This window comes from Nelumbo lutea, chromosome 5 (genome assembly GCF_056320005.1).
Source record: "Nelumbo lutea isolate HS-2025 chromosome 5, American lotus-T2T, whole genome shotgun sequence".
Taxonomy (NCBI): domain Eukaryota; kingdom Viridiplantae; phylum Streptophyta; class Magnoliopsida; order Proteales; family Nelumbonaceae; genus Nelumbo; species Nelumbo lutea.
Window position 1 is genome coordinate 60,178,983 of NC_142688.1, and position 16,353 is coordinate 60,195,335.

Genomic DNA, 16,353 nt, shown 5'->3' on the forward strand with positions numbered 1-16,353 from the left:
GACACCCCCATGCTGTCAAACTCCCTTCCCCCTCTATAGCCTTTTGTATTTTCTTCTCCAGTGAGAACTTCCCTCCAGTCACCCTTGGTTGGTGAAATCATTACATGATAGGCGCTTCCATCGATCCAAACAGTGTTTACATTTTCTTCTTGGCTTTGCCCTTCCTGAAAAGGTCTTATTTGGATTGAGGCATTCACCACTTGAAGCTGATGTCTTTCTACTTCCCTTTCCAGTGATGCCAGCATTAGGTTTCTATCACCATGCCTTGACTCTGATTTTGGTTGTAGGCTTCCTAACTCATCATCTCTCTCATCTCCCTTTCTTTTCACCTTGACTTCTTGTTTTCTAAGCCTCCTTTGTTTATTGTCCTAAAATCTTTACTTTTTGGATTTACACGAAGCGACTCCCCATAATACCCAAAAACTCTCTCTTCATTCATAGATTGTTTTTCCATCCTTTTTGCTAGTTTCTCTAGAAATTATTCCTCACATACATTGTTGTAGCCTTGATCTCTGTTTCCTATTATGCCACATCATCCACAAAAGGTCAGCAACCTTTCATATTGGAAACCGAACCGTTTTTCCACACCATTTTCATCTATATCCAAGTTACCTAGGGCCAAAGGTTTTGTGATGTCAATGATTACCCTTATTCTGTATGCTTTGTTCCTCAAGGGCTCGTCTTCTTCTAAGCTATCCTCCTCTTTTTGGGATTATAGCTGATAAGGGCAACTTTTGAGTCTTATTATCAAAAGAATAATCTATTTAACATAATTTCTAGAATAGGGTAACTTTTTTAAAAAATATCAGAAAAGGGTAGAAACACTACTTATCTCCTTCCTCCTTCAGACCACTGAACAAATCTTCTCACCTCTGGTGCATCTTCTGATCTTAGAAATCGAAGTCTTCGATTGCATCCCTAACCCCATCATTCTTCTCATCTTCAACCACTTATCCGAAATCAAATCCTTAATCCGCTGTTGAGCCATGTCGAAACGCTTCAACTCCCTCCTCCCGCAAGCCGACAACCTAGTGGTGAAGGTTAATCGCATCATCTCCAACAAAACTAGTGAGTAGAGCTTTCTACTACACCTTCCCAAGTCTATCCTCTAGTCCTTGCAAGACATGATATACCTGAGATGACTTCCAATCCAGCCCCAAAACAAAAACTCTCCCACTGAAATTGTTCGTGGATTCAAGAGTACCCGATGGCTTGAGATCAAACTTCCGGTTGGAGATCTCCGGGTAGAGTTCAGGAAAACATTGAAGAGTTTCATAATTTTTGTGGTCCGGACCATCGGAGAAGTGACTGACGATGGGGGAGGCAACAGAGATGGGGATGACATGGACTTCAACGATGAAGATGGAGGGGGAGGACTGAAGTTGAGAGTGGTGTGGATGATTACCGCTCTGATTGCGGCTTCACGCGAGGCATTATTTGTTGAGAGATGTGATCGGAGAGCTCAAAGATATGGAAAGCATGGTATTGAAGGATAGAGAAGAGGAGGTGATGAAGGTGATGGATAAGGAGGGGTTGAGGGAGTTCAGGGAAGCTATAGTGGAGGAAGCGAGGGAGTTCCGTTGACATCGCTTCCTCAGCACCGGAGGTGGAGAGATTTGTTCAATAGTCTGAAGGAGGAAGGAGAAGAATAGTGTCTCTACCCTTTTTTGATATTTTTTAGAAAAGTTACCCTATTCTAGAAATTATGTTAAAAAGATTATTTTTATTAATAATAAAACCTAGAAGTTGCCATTATCAGCTATAATCCCTCTCTTCTTTGACTACCATTTTTCTCCCCAAACCCAAAATCTAGACCATTAAAGTTCGAGGTATCGAGTTTTGATCCCATCTTTTCAACACCAATGGGAATCCATTTACGAGCCAGGACTCTTGGCTTGAAAACATCTCCAGATCTGATTCCTTTTTGAAAACTACTCATAGTATTTCACTTCTTAGCCATTTCACCTCGTACGTGTCATTTGGCAAAAAATTTTTTGGTTTTTTGGATAACTCAAAAGCATTCATTTGTTTGTCTGCAACAACCTTCCCATATAGAGCCTTTCGGCATTTCTCTTCTAATTTCTTTTGTTCATTTTGATCCTTGTCCAGTTCATCTTCATTTGGATTCTCTAACCCTCCTGGAACCGGCCAGTATTGTTTTGCTTTGGGCTGCAAGTCGGGCCAGGTTAGGTTGGGTTGAAGCCAACCCTAGCCCAACCCCAAGTTCTAAACCCCAACCCTAACCCTAACCCTAACCCAACCCGACCTTCAACTCGACCAACCCAACCCTAACCCTAACTAAATTCCTTCAACCCTAACCCAACCCAATCCAACCTTCTTCCCATCCCTTAAAACCTCATAGAATTTCTCAATTTTAGATCTTAACTCAACTTTCACTACATATATTAATCCTATATTTCATTAGTATTTGTTTGTTGATGTTTTTTTTTTTTTGTTCTTTTGGTACAAAATTCAGAAAAACAAGTGTTAGAAATGATTATAGTTTATTATGAGTTATGACATACGATAAATCTTTCTTGGGCGGCAAACAACATAGAGGAGATGAAGAATAAAATTTTCAAAAAATCATAAAATAATGTTATTAAGGTTTTAGTCTTTCTGATTAGGATTAAGTGAAATGATTATTGATGGTGCACGGTCCGGTCACTCCTAGCTGGCACTCACGTGGCTCCTGGAAGATACCTGAGATGAAGAAGAAGAAGAATCTCTGGGGGCTTACCCGACAGGAACACTCCGATGCTTAAGTTAGTACTCTATAGGAGAAGCAAGGAGAAGACGAAGGCTAAGAGTGCAGATAGTGCATTATCACTATACTCGAGAGATTAGAAGTCTCAAGAAGAAGCTTCTCTTCTGCCTTGAGGGATTTTATAGGGGCGTTCATGTCAGGTCGGGCATAACCGCCACTGGGCTCTTGCCACAGCCGTTACCTATCAGGGCTGCGCAGGTGGCCGCTGTGATGTACTTCTTGCCCGGGTGAGTGACACGTCTCCAAAGTGGCAGGCATGCCTCCGCCTACTAAGAGACATGGGCATAAACTGTCGAAAGGACAGGGACTATGCCGTCAATAAGGGACGTGGTGCAGTCTAATCGGTACAGCCTGTCAGATAGAAGCTTCCTGAGGAGTGCTCACGTGGCTCATTCGTGAGCTACTTTGTATCGAGCTTGGAATACTTTAGGATTACCCTTAATAGAATTGGTCCTTGGGATGACTTGTCTGTTTGGGAGCTCGGGCGAGCTAGTTCCCCTAGCTCATGAGCTAAAGTTGCCTCGGAGTATCCCTTCAAAGGTAGCTCGGGAACCTGGAGCTCGCGTTGTGGTGAGCTCCTCTTTTGTGAGCTACAATGTAGCAAGCTGCTTTATGGGTCCGTCACTTGGTCATACTAGTCTACAATGCTGAGCTATTGCTCGTGTTGAGTCAGTGTCTATGTGTCACCATTTCATAGGTCGGGTCAAATCGTCCTCCATCAATTGCCCCCCACTCCTTGAGCTGAGATCATTGCCTTAGTGCAAGGAGTTCATGAAGCGTGATGGACTGATTCGACCAGAATTCAAACTTGATTGACTACTCACATTAAATGCATTCACGGGAATCAAGAGATTTTCTGACTTTCCTGACTTTTCAGATTCTGAAAACATGCTGAAGTGACCCTTAACTCCGGACACCGTGCATCTGCCATTACCTTAATCATGGAAGACGTGCCGCCAATCACCTTCAGTTTTTAGAAGGCGTGTCATCAATGCGCCTACGAGCCGTTGGATCTGCTTTTACCTGGGCCATCGATTTGGAGGTGTGGAGACTATAAATAGGAGGGCCCTCTGAGCCTCATTTTCTCTCATGCCATCTTGTTGTCTTTGGATTCCGAGGTTGCACATTCATCTAGTCTACCCAAGTTCCTCAGTTTACTTCGTTTCGTCTCTTCTGGTGAGTCCCAGTCACTGTCAACCATGTCTGGGTACCCATACCACACCTACCACTGGGGTGATAACCGGGATGACAATGCTCCGTCGAGCTCGGGGGGAGCTTGGAATCAGGTCCCAGAGGCTCGGGAGGCCTTCGGTGATGTAGCATCTTCTTCTCAGGGGAGGGAGCCTAACACTTTTGGCCCTTCCTCCATGACGGCAGAGAGACTTAGGTCTCTAATCCGCTACTTTTGCCTCCCTAGGGACCTGGCCTACAGTCTCCCCACCGGCAACTTCCCTTGGGAGCATGGTCCCAATGACATGGTTATCTTCTAGGAACAGCTCGAGGCTGGCCTGCATCTCCCCCTGCACCCCTTGATAGTAGAGGTGCTAAACCATTTTAACGTTACCATCGATTAACTTCATCCCAACGCCATTCGGAACATGGTTGGGACTATATCTTTGTGTTATGAGTATTGTCTTCCCTTGAACCTTGATATTTTTGCCCCTATTCTTTGTATAAAAAATGCCACTCCTGGGGTTCCACCGGAGAGACGCTTTTACTACCTCTCTCCCTGCCACGGCTATAAGCTCTTGTACGAGTTACCGAATAAGATTCCCGCCTGGAAGCGGGATTACTTTGTGGTCTGTAACCCCGAGGGGTGGCCCTTCCCAACTTCTTGGAGGGGCGCCATCCAGGACCCCGGGGCCAAGCTGGACCCCGAAACTTGGAAAACAATGCTGTCCTAGGCATCGGTAGGCTTCCTCTTTTCGGACTACTTGGCCGAGGAGAAGCTCATGTAGGCCGGCCTGAGCCCGGGTAGGTTGTCCTTTTAGGTCACATGGTTTTTGTCACGACATTGTGTTCATATGCATATATATTTCATTCTTACCGAACTAACATTGATTTCTTCTTGGCAGCCATCATGTCTGGTATCGATTCGCGTTGCCTTCTCTCAAGCAACCAGAGGCCCAAAGTGAAGAGGTTGTGCCCCAACCAGACTCCCCCCTTGGGGGGCACTGAGTTTAGATCTGTCGAGCTGGTTCTATCCTCCCCTTCGCCTGAGATCCCGATATCTCCACCCGAGGGAACTAGTGGGGCTAGTCTCGGAGGGGACAAGCTCCCTCAATAGGGGGCGACTCCCTATAACCCCCTCTAGCCATACCCTTACCCTTCGTTCCTAGTGGGGAACTGGGAAGGGGTGAACGACTACCTCGTGGCTCGCTGGAGGAGCCGGAAGGTGATTAACAATGACGAGGTCGCTCACTAGGGGAATATGGAGCCCAGGGACCTCGCCGCGTTCGCCTCCTCCCACTACATGGTGGTAAGTGATTCTTTCCTTTCTTCTTCTCTCATTTTTCTTCCTTTCACTGTCCTCTGATCTTCTTTTCTGTTGGCAGATGAATACCGCCATCCATGCCATGACTCTCCAGACGCAATCCACCACGTAGACGCCCTCGACCAGTAGGCTACTAATAAGAAGCTCTAGGGCGAGCTCGACCGGATCCGGGGTGAGCTCCATCACACTCGCAAGGGGAGTGAGTCTCAAGAGCTGCTCGTCCGTGACCAGGAGGCTCAAATTGCCCAACTTTCTGAAGAGAGCTCGTGTTACAAGGAGGAGTCATCGAGGGTGGCAACAGAGAGGGAACTCCTCCGGCAACAGGTGCGGGAGTTGGAGTCCACTCTTCTATATCAGACTTGAAACTTTGACCAAATGGTGGAGACTGAACGAGAGAAAGCGGTCTGGGATTTTAGAGATTCCCAGGCATACCACGACCTCCAGGTAAAATATGGCTCGAGTTTGTACTGCTCTGGGTTTAAGCTCTGCCAGTGGTTGGTTCGGAAGAAGTTCTCCAGGCTCAACTTCGACGGCATCACTATGAAGGGCCTATCTCCTGAGATGAAGGATCAAGCGGAGGAAGAGGAGCCTGACTCCCTAGAGGATGAGGATGAGGAGGCGGATCCTTGAGGCAATGTTTTTATGGAATTCTAGTGGTTTCCGAGTGCCATAAACTCGGTCTTTCAAAGGTCTTTGATTGGGCAGTTGTGCCTTGTGATTGTCAAACTTTCCCAAGCTGTTTGGCTTGGTTATTGCATTGTCATTCTTCTCTCTCTTTCTTTTTTTTTTTTTTTTTGAAATGGTAATGAAAGTTCTCCCTTTTTCTTCCAAGTATGATGTGCTCTCTTTATCTTTGCTAAGGCGATCTCAACACCAAGATATTAGAGCTACAAACCCGAATTAGGACTCCTCGATAATCGTTATCTCGAACTGTCCCTTAAATCATTTAAGGCATCTCTATGGTGCACGGCAAAGTGATTACCACATGTGCCTGAACTATACGCTCGTCGATTATTCTCTAGTTCGATCATCGTACTACAACAAGCTATGCTTGGCGGGTTTTAAGCCTGAGCTGCTTACGTTTCTCATGTCATGGAGATGAATGGGCACTTGAAGTGTTGGTCAGCTCGGCACTTGAAGTTCGCCCATGTCTTGGAGACGACTGGGTCTTATTGCGCCGATGTCATGTTAGCTCATAATTTTGGCCCTTAGGCTCTGGGAGTGACTTATGGTCCACTCTTGGAGTTCGCCCATGCCATAAAGGCGACTGGGTCCTATTGCACCGAGGTCATGTTAGCTCGGCATTTTGGCCCTTAGGCTATGGGAGTGGCTCGTGGCCTACTCAGTTCTTACAGATAGTATTGTCTTAAGTTGACAATATTCCATGCCTGAGGTACTTGTTTCCCTTCGAGAGTCTCAAGCTTGTACGTTCCTTCCCCGAGCACTCGTTTCACTCGGTAAGGTCCTTCCTAGTTGGACCCGAGCTTCCAGCGCCGGGCTCAGGTACCATAACTTTGTGAAGGACCAGGTCGCCGATGCGGAGGTTCCGCTTCTTGACCCTGACGTTATAGTGTCGAGCTACTCTTTGTTGGTAAGCTGCAGTCCTGATGTACGCGATGTCTCTTACTTCGTCGAGTAGATCGAGGTTGGTACGGAGTTCATCTTCATTCGTCTGGTCATTGTATGCTTCTAGTCGCAGTGTGGGGGCTTCGATCTCTGTGGGGGTAACTGCTTCGGTGCCGTAGGTGAGGTTGAAGGGTGTTTCTCCCATGCCAGTCTTCTTCGTGGTTCGGTAGGCCCATAGAACACTAGGTAGCTCATCTGCCCACATCCCTTTAGTCCGGTCCAGTCGTGCTTTCAGTCCGCGGAGGATGGCTCTGTTCATGACTTTTGCCTGACCGTTTGCTTGAGGGTGTGCGACTGAAGTAAAATTCTGTCAGATTACCATGTCTTGGCACTAGTCTTAGAATTTGATGTCCTCGAACTGCTTGTCGTTGTTAGAAAACAATATTCGAGGTAACCCGAAGCGGCACACGATGTTCTTCCAAAAGAAGTTTTGGACATTCCAGGTTGTAATCGTTATAAGGGGCTCAACTTCTACCCACTTTGTGAAGTAGTCCACTGCTACTACTAAGAACTTCCTCCCACCCATTGCTGGCGGGAATGGCCCGAGTAGATCAATGCCCCACTATGCGAAGGGCCACGGGCTGGTGAGATACTTGAGGTCGGCAACGGGTTGGTGGTGAATATTGGCGTGCCTCTAGCATTTGTCACATTTTCTAACGAGCTCAATAGCATCTTCCTTCATAGTTGGCCAATAATACCCCTGTCAAAGTGCCTTCTGGGCGAGGGCCCTGCCCCCAAGTGCCCACCACACAACCCCTCGTGAGTGTCACGGAGTACGAGCTTGGCTTCGATAAGTCGCAAGCAACGCAGGTAGGGGAGTGTGTAGGATCTCCGGCATAGCCATTTGTCTATTATGACGTATTTGGCTACTTGGCGTTGCACCCTTCTGGCTATATTGCGATATGCAGAGATGATCCCGTGTAGCAAGAAGCTCGCGAGCGGGTCCATCTTTCTCGGCTCTGCTTGAACAATGGGAGCGACCTCCTCTGCCCCCCTAGGAAAGCTAGTCTGAGGCAGGTCCTCTATGTACACGGTTCTCATGGTGATGTCGCTGGCGCTGGCTAATCTGGATAGGGTGTCGGCCTCAACGTTCTCTGACCTAGGGATTTGCCTGATAAAGTGTGACTGGAAGTTGAGCAGGGCTTCTCTGACCTTGGCAAACTAGGCGACCATGGTTGGCTCGCAAGCTTCGTACTCACCAGTAACCTGGTTGACCACGAGCTGGGAGTCATTGCAGATAACAATGTGCTTGACTTTTACTTCTCTGGCTAGAGCTAGTCCAGCTATCAACGCCTCGTACTCTGCTTCATTGTTAGATGCCGCAAACTCGAAGCGTAGCGCGTACTCCAGCTTCGTGCCACTTGGGTCGTGCAAAACTATTCCGGTTCCACTGCCCTGTTGGTTCGAGGAGCCATCTACGTGAAGGAACCAGGGCTCCTCATCCCAGCTCGCGCTTGGCCGAACTTGGAGAGATGCCACACTGGCTGCTACCTCACGGGGCTCAGACTCGACCGGCCTGGGAGCTTCGGGCTCACCCAAGCTGGGAGCCTCATGCTCAACCGGCCTAGGAACTTCGGAGCTAAATGTGCACTAGGCGATCAAATCTGCTAAGGCTTGGGCCTTAATGGCAGTTTGCGGCTTGTACTGGAGGTCGTACTCGTTGAGCTCAACGGCCCATTTCGTCAACCGACCAGAGACCTCGGGCTTAAGTAAGACTTGCCTCAAAGGTTTATCGGTGAGGACGATAATAGTGTGAGCCTGGAAGTACGGCAAGCTTCCGAGCTACAATTACCAGTGCATATGCTAGCTTTTTTCTATCTCTGGATATCTCGTCTCTGCTCCCTACAATACTTTACTAACATAATAGATGGGTCGTTGAACCCGATCTACTTCCTTTATTAGCATGAACTGACCACTTCGTCACTTGCCTAGAAGTACAGTATAAAACATCACCCTCCTCGGGCTGGGTTAAGATCGGCACGCTAGCGAGGTACTACTTGAGCTCGTCAAACGTGAGCTGGCAGTCTTGGGTCCACTTGAACCCTTTGCTCTTAATTGCCTTAAGGAACGACAGAAAATGGTCCACCGACTTGGACATGAAGCGGCTCAGGGCGGCTATGCAGCCGTTCAACCTCTGAACCTCCTTCAACTTCCGGGGTGGTCTCATATCTAAGATGGCCTTGATTTTATCCGGGTTCGCCTCAATGCCGTGCCAGTTGACAATGTACCCTAGGAATTTGCCCGATGTCATACCGAATACACACTTGTTTGGGTTTAATCTCATATTAAACTTACGCAAAATTTCAAAAAAAAAATGCAAGTTTTGTACTAATTCATGCGAAAATTAAGTTTTGACGACCATGTCGTCTACATAGCATTCTACTTTTCTGTCAATTAATGGCACAAACAACTTATTTACAAGCCTTTGAAAGGTTGCCCCTGCATTTTTCAACCCAAAGGGCATAACCTTGTAATAGTATAGACCAAACTCCGTGATGAAGGCAGTCTTTTCTTCGTCCGCCGGGTCCATCTTGATTTGGTTATAGCCAAAATAGATGTCCAAGAAACTTAGCAACTCGTGCCCTAAGGTCACGTCCACCAAGCAGTCAATTCTGGGGAGTAGGAAGCAGTCTTTTGGGCAAGCTCGATTTAGGTCGGTGTAATCGACGCACATGCGCCACTTGTCGTTGGCCTTCTTTATAAGGACGGGGTTGGCTACCTAGCTCGGGTAATGGACTTCTCTTATGAAGTCAGTTGCGATGAGCTTCTCGACCTCCTCGTCGACCATTTTCCACCGCTCCGGGGCTAGGTTGTGTTTCTTCTGTCTAACGGGCCTAACTATAGGATCAGTATTCAGCTTGTGAGTTATAAGGTCGAGGTCTATACCGGACATCTCTGCCGCGGACCATGCAAAAATATCTAAATTTTGAAGTAAAAAACTTACCAGTTCGAATCGTAGAGGTTCCTGGATGGAAGCACCGATCTAAAGCGTCCGAGATGGGTCTGCTGCTGAGGTCGGGACTGCGATTGTTTCTTCCATGGGCATGGCTCATTCTTGCCTTGTTCTGTAGGTCGCTCCAGTTCGAGGTCGTCGGCTACCTTGGTCTTTCCCTTTAGGGCGGCGACATAGCACTTGCGAGACTCGAGCTGGTCGCCCTGCGCTACTCCCACACCGATGTCTGTAGGGAAATTCATAGCCAAATGATAGGTGAAGACCACCGCCCGTAGGACATGGGTGATCGGATGACCTATTATGGCATTGTATGGGGAGGGGGTCGCGACCAGTAGGAAGTCGTGGTTGAGTCTGACTATGCAGGGCCATGTGCTGACTTCCACAAGTACTGTTATTTTCCCAAGGGGACGGACTTCTTCTCCGCTGAAGCCCACCAAAGGAGTGCCCACGGGCTTCAAGTCACTTTCCTACAACTGAAGTTGGTCAAACAAGGCTTTGAAGAGGATATCTGCCAAACTACCCGAGTCAACGAGTACGCACCTGACCTCGAAGTCGTTGATCCTCAGCTTTATCACAAGTGCATCATCATAGGGGTAGTGGACACTTCACGCATCATCTTCCGTGAAGAAAATTGGCTCTTCTGTCCTCAGCCGCTTCGGAGGATTCTGTTCTTCTCGGGTGGCCTCACGAACTGACGTCCGAGCTGCTGCTGAAGTACAACCTGCGACGATCGAACCTTCCACTATCACATGGATGGTGCCCCAAACCGACCTCTCTTCTGGAGGTTGCCTTTGTGACTGTTCGGTTGGCCTGCTGCTGGACTCGGGAGCATCCTTACCGTGCTCCCCTTGCCGCCCTATTTTATTATTATTATTATTATTTTGTACAAAGTTCCTTAAATATCTACGATAGATGAGCTCCTCAATCTCATTGCGGAGGTTTTTACAATTTTCGGTACTATGACCGTAATCTCTGTGAAAACTGCAGTACAGATTCTTGTTTCTCTCATTGGGATTTCCCCCCAAACAGGGTGGCCACTTCACATACGGGGCATCCTTGATCGCCATCAGGATTTCGGCCCACTTCGTGTTCAGTGGGGTGTAATCAGTTCGGCTGTCCCCTTGACTGGAAGGCTCTCCTTCCCTTTTCCTCTTTTCGGGTGTGCCCTCGCCCTTCTGGCTGATCTCTTCTTCAGTGGCTATAAACCTATCCGCGAGCTTAAGAAATTCGGTTATGGTCATCGGTTGGTTGACAACCATGTGCCATTTGAACTCTTTGTGCACCACGCCTTTCTTGGCTATTGCGAGGTGCACGACGGGGTCCAGGCGCGGTATCTGCATGCAAGCATCATTAAACCGCTTGACATAGCTTCGGATGGATTCTCCCTCTCTCTGCACTAGTAACGAAGTGGGATGTGAAGGCTTGCATGAACTGCGCCCAACTTCTTATTGATCTAGGTGCCAGGTTCCGGTACCATGTGCGGGCTACTCCTCTGAAAGTGGTGGAGAAGGCCACGCACATGCACGACTCACTGGCTCTCACCAGGTGCATTTGCGACTGGAAGGCATCCACGTGATCCTTTGGGTCGAACGACCCATCGTACTTGTCAAGAGGGGGGAGCTTGAAATCTTTAGGCATTGGGACTACTAGGAGCTCAGGAGATAAGGGGGATTGAACTGAGAGGAGGGGAGCCTTGACTTTGCCCGAGCTTAACCTCTTCTTTGCCTCCGAGCTCGGGCAGGTCGTGGGTGGCAGATCGGCGAGCTCGACGGCGGCATCTTTGCTTCTTGGTGGGCTCGACGTTTGTGCTGCTCACCTCTGTGCTATCAGGGATGGTGTGTGTAGGAAGTAGCTCAGGCCGCTAGTGATGACTGTGGATAGAGGGATCCTGCTTGGAGCCTGTGGCCAGAATCTCGAATTGGTTCTCTAGGAACGAGGTATCAGGCTTGGAGGGCTGAGGCGACGTGGACTTAGCGAGTTGAGGTCCTTCCAACCTGACTGCCCGAGGTGAGACCGGAGTGGCCGGTCTTTCTTGTCTGCCGCGGGAGGAGGCCTGACTCATAGGAGGGTTCTAGGGGGCCTCTCCTTGGCGAGAAAGGTGCTCCTCCTGACGGCGAGACCTAGCTTGCTGTGAGGCTGGGTACCGAGGAGGGAGCTGCGGCTGCTGAAGCTAGGTTGGGGCAGCTGAGGGAATTGCTGCTGATACTGGTACTGGGAGACCTGGTGTAGCACCTGTTGCTGATAGAGTTGGAACTGTTGAAATTGTTGCATTTGGGTTTGCATGGCCCGCATGCACTGCACCAAGTCCTCCAGTTGGTTCGGGTTGACTGCTAGGGGCACAACCGAGGGTTCGGTGAAGGTTGCTCCGACTGTAGTAGGGAGTGGAGCAACGACAGGTGCCCCTGTAAGAGGCACGTTCAAACTAGGGATCCCGTCCGCTGAGAGGGGGACGGTGAACTGTCCGATGCAAACAGTAGGAAGCTGGGGCTGTTCCCTAGAGTTATCCATCTTCATGCTTCGTCCAATGTTGCTTGAGGAAGCCATGAGTGTCAAGTTTTCAAGGAAGAAAGAGTTGTGAATGTTTAGAGAAGGACATTTTCAAAGCGCTTCCCACAGACGGCGCCAAATGATGATGCGCGATCCGGTCACTCCTATCTGGCACTCACGTGGCTTCTGGAAGATACTTGAGATGAAGAAGTAGAAGAATCCCCAGGGGCTTACCCAGTGGGAACACTCCGATGCTTAAGTTTGTACTCTATAGGAGAAGCAAGGAGAAGGCGAAGGCTAAGAGTGCAGATAGCGCGTTATCACTATACTCGAGAGATTAGAAGTCTCAAGAAGAAGCTTCTCTTCTGCCTTGAGGGCTTTTATAGGGGCGTTCATGTCAGGTCGGGCATAACTGCCACTGGGCTCCTGCCACAGTTGTTACCTGCCAGGGCTGCGCAGGTGGCCGTTGTGTCATACTTCTCGCCCGGGTGAGTGACACGTCTCCAAAGTGGCAGGCACGCCTCCGCGTACTGAGAGACGTGGACGCAGACTGTCGAAAGGATAGGGACTGCGCTGTCAGTAAGGGACGTGGCGCAGTCCGATCGGTACGGCCTGTCAGATAGAAGCTTCCTGAGGAGTGCTCACGCAGCTCATTCGCGAGCTACTTTGTAGCGAGCTCGGAATACTTCAAGATTACTCTTAATTGAATTGGTCCTTGGGATGACTTGTCTGCTTGGGAGTTTAGGCGAGCTAGTTCCCCTAGCTCGCGAGCTAAAGTTGCCTCGGAGTATCCCTTCAAAGGTAGCTCAGGGAACCCGGAGCTCGCATTGTGGCGAGCTCCTCTTTTGTGAGCTACAATGTAGTGAGCTGCTTTATGGGCCCGTCACTTGGGCATACTAGGCTACAATGCTGAGCGGTCGCTCGTACTGAATCAATGCCCACATGTCACCGTTTCATAGGTCAGGTCAAATCGTCCTCCATCAATTATCTTAAAAAGAATACATGATACTATCCGATGGGGGCTGTACAAGTATCATGCATCTAAACAAATCAGTTTATATTATATATAACATATATTTATATATTATATGTTCTATAGAGTCAGATTCGAGTTGGATTGGATTAGTTAAGGATCAACCCTAACCCAACCCGAAATAAAAGAGGGTTCATCAATTTCAACGCTAGCCCTAACCCGAACATCAACCCAACTTTTTCGGATTAGGTTTAGGCAAAGGCGGCCCAAGTTGCAGCTGTAGAAGTCCGTCTCAATATGCATGAGTCAAGCATTGACCAATAAAAGTAAACATGAATGAAACCAAAGGCAGCAATCAAACACACTCTAAAAAGGACTGCTACAAAGGATTTTCCCAAAATAAAAAGAAGGAAATAAGTTCGGGGTTTTATGACACATATTGACTAGTAACTAGGAAGCAATGTTACAAGCGCGCGAGTTTTGAGGTGACTCGCTGGTCGGCTGGTGTCTTCTACCGATTCAAGAATCCACTCGCCGAGTCTACACCAAATAAGAACTGCGAGTCTGCAACCACATTAGGTAACGCCACGGCGCCACCTTCCAGTAAATACGCAGATGATTCTCGCTTTACACGAAGCAACACCATGAACGACACGTTGTTTCAAGGTTTGACACTTGTTGTGCACTAAACATCATCCGCCTACGTGGGTCTGTCATGAAGCTTCATCAAAATCAACCCAATGTACCCAAATTAACGGAAGAGAACTTCTCCTTCACCTCCTCCATTGTTTCGAATACCAGAAGAAGGGAGAGAGAGAGAGAGAGAGAGAGAGAGAGAAAGATCAAGAGAGACAGAGAGAGATGATGAATGTTTTGGCTCTTAGTTTGGTTTTGTCTTCTCTTGTAGCGGCAGGCTTGTGGTCTCCACAGATAGAGAGGCACAAGCCGGACGACCAAGAGGTGATAGTGAAAAATGGCCACCGAGTTGTAGTCGTCGAGTATGAGAAACAAGGTCCGAGAAATACCAGAGTTTCGATTTCACCGGAAGAAACCGGCACTACCCATAAGCTTGTGGAGGCGGCGGATAAAACCTATTCTTCTACAGCCGGAGGCAAGTCCTCAGAGGCGGCGGCAGAAGGGGTCCTGGAGACTGCAAAAGAGAAATTCGAAGAAGCCTCTTCTGTTCTTCCCAATCTTGGCCAAGGCATTTCCACGTCTGTTCATTCTAAGTCACCACCAACTCATGATATTCGCTCCATCTCTTCTGCCGTCGGAGTTAAGGCCTCGGAGGCGGCAGAAGGGGTTCTCGAGACCGCAAAAGAGAAATTCAAAGAAGCCTCTTCTGTTCTTCCCAATCTCGGCCAAGGCACCTCCACATCTGTTCCTTCTACGTCCCAACAATTTCCACCTGTTCATGATGTCCGCTCCGGAACCAGAGAGCTCGTCTGCGATGCCTTTGGCAAGTGCAAGCATAAGATTGCAGAAGCCATGGGTAAAACAAAAGAGAAGGTTGCAGACAAGGCGCATGCTGTCGAAGAGGGAGCCAAAGGAACGGTAGAGACAGTGAAGCAATCCGGAGAGACCGCTGTTGAGAGAACTAAATCGGCAGGAGAAGACTTGGCTTCTAATTTAGCAGACAAAATGAAGTCCGCAGGCCAAGAAGTTGCAGATAAGGCGATGAAAGCTGAAGAGAAGACCGAGGAGGTGGCAGAGCAAGTGAAGACCAGTGTCGATCTGACCAAGCGCAGGGCGCAACAGAACTTAACAGAAATTTTCCGGCGAGGCCGGGAGGTGGCATACGACGCTGCGATGTATGCAGTGTCGCCGGAAACTGTGAGCTCGTTGATGGGTCTGCTGGAATTGATCGGGTTTGCAACGGCCTATGGGATGTGCGTGTGGGTGACATTCGTGTCGAGCCACGTCTTGGCCGGGGCTCTGCCGAGGCAGCAGTTTGGAGTGGTGCAGAGCAACATCTATCCTGTTTATTTCAGGGCGATGGCTTACAGCATTGGGACTGCGTTGGTTGCGCATTTCTTGGGTCGACTAGGTCGGGTGGTGTCTGACCCGGCTGAGACGCTTCAGGCCTATAATCTGCTCGGATCGCTTGTGATGGTCCTCGTTAACTTGCTTTACTTGGAGCCCCAAGCCACGAAGGTACATCTCCCACACACATCAACACATGTTCTTTTTCCTTCTATTTGCCTCGAACCTGAATGACAGGACGAGTCTGAATTGCCTCCTTGTAACTTTTTGCAGGTGATGTTTGAGAGAATGAAGGCAGAGAAGGAAGAGGGGAGAGGGAGAGATGTAGACACGGTAGCCGAGCCACCACCGGTTTCCGGCCTCACAACAACCACCACTCCCACCGCTAGCGGTGGCGCTAAGCCGATAGGAACCACCGGTACTACTACTACTACTACTTCCTCTCGAGCAAAACTAGCCGAACAGGAGGAAGCAAAGGCAAGGCTAGGGAAGCTAAAACAGAGGCTAAAGCAACTGAATGCATACTCATCTTTCCTGAACGTTCTGACTCTTATGGGGCTCACTTGGCACCTTGTTTACTTGGGACAGCGTTTACAGTTACACAGAAGCTGCTGACCTGACCATTTCGTGTATGTATATATATATATATATGCATATATACATATACCCCATGCTGTATATATATGTATGGAGATGATAATGATGAAGATAGACGATCGATGATCATGATGAATGTTAGTGGTAGAGTTTTCAGCTTTTTTATCTGTATACGAGTATATGGAATGCTTTGTGACTTTAGTTCAAGTGTCTGTATATATATAGTGAACAAGATGACTCAATCAAAACTAAATTTTTTTCTTTCGGTAAATTGCTGAAATCTCCCCCCGAAGTTTCTACTTGCGATTACCTTTTTAACACAGTTGCCACAAATACCCATTAATGTTGAGGCTGTTTTGGACCTTTTGGTCAAAAGCAAATGCATGGGGTATTTTGGAGGATTCTATTACGGGGTCGGGATCTACTTGCAATTACCAAACTTAGCAATAATTTATCCTTTGTGTGGTACTGGG

At 48.3% G+C, this 16,353-nt stretch overlaps 1 protein-coding gene and 1 pseudogene across 1 annotated transcript; both read left to right on the forward strand.

Annotated features, from left to right (window-relative positions):
• Positions 1-1,584, forward strand: part of LOC148852657 (F-box protein AUF2-like) — a 43,963-nt pseudogene extending 42,379 nt beyond the window's left edge.
• Positions 1,585-14,050: 12,466 nt separating this feature from the next.
• Positions 14,051-16,151, forward strand: LOC148852658 (late embryogenesis abundant domain-containing protein / LEA domain-containing protein). Its single transcript, XM_088943034.1, has 2 exons — positions 14,051-15,454; positions 15,557-16,151. The coding sequence occupies exons 1-2, from the start codon at positions 14,162-14,164 to the stop codon at positions 15,896-15,898; spliced, it is 1,635 nt and encodes a 544-aa protein (XP_088799160.1). The 5' UTR covers positions 14,051-14,161; the 3' UTR covers positions 15,899-16,151.
• The last annotated feature ends 202 nt before the right edge of the window (positions 16,152-16,353 follow it).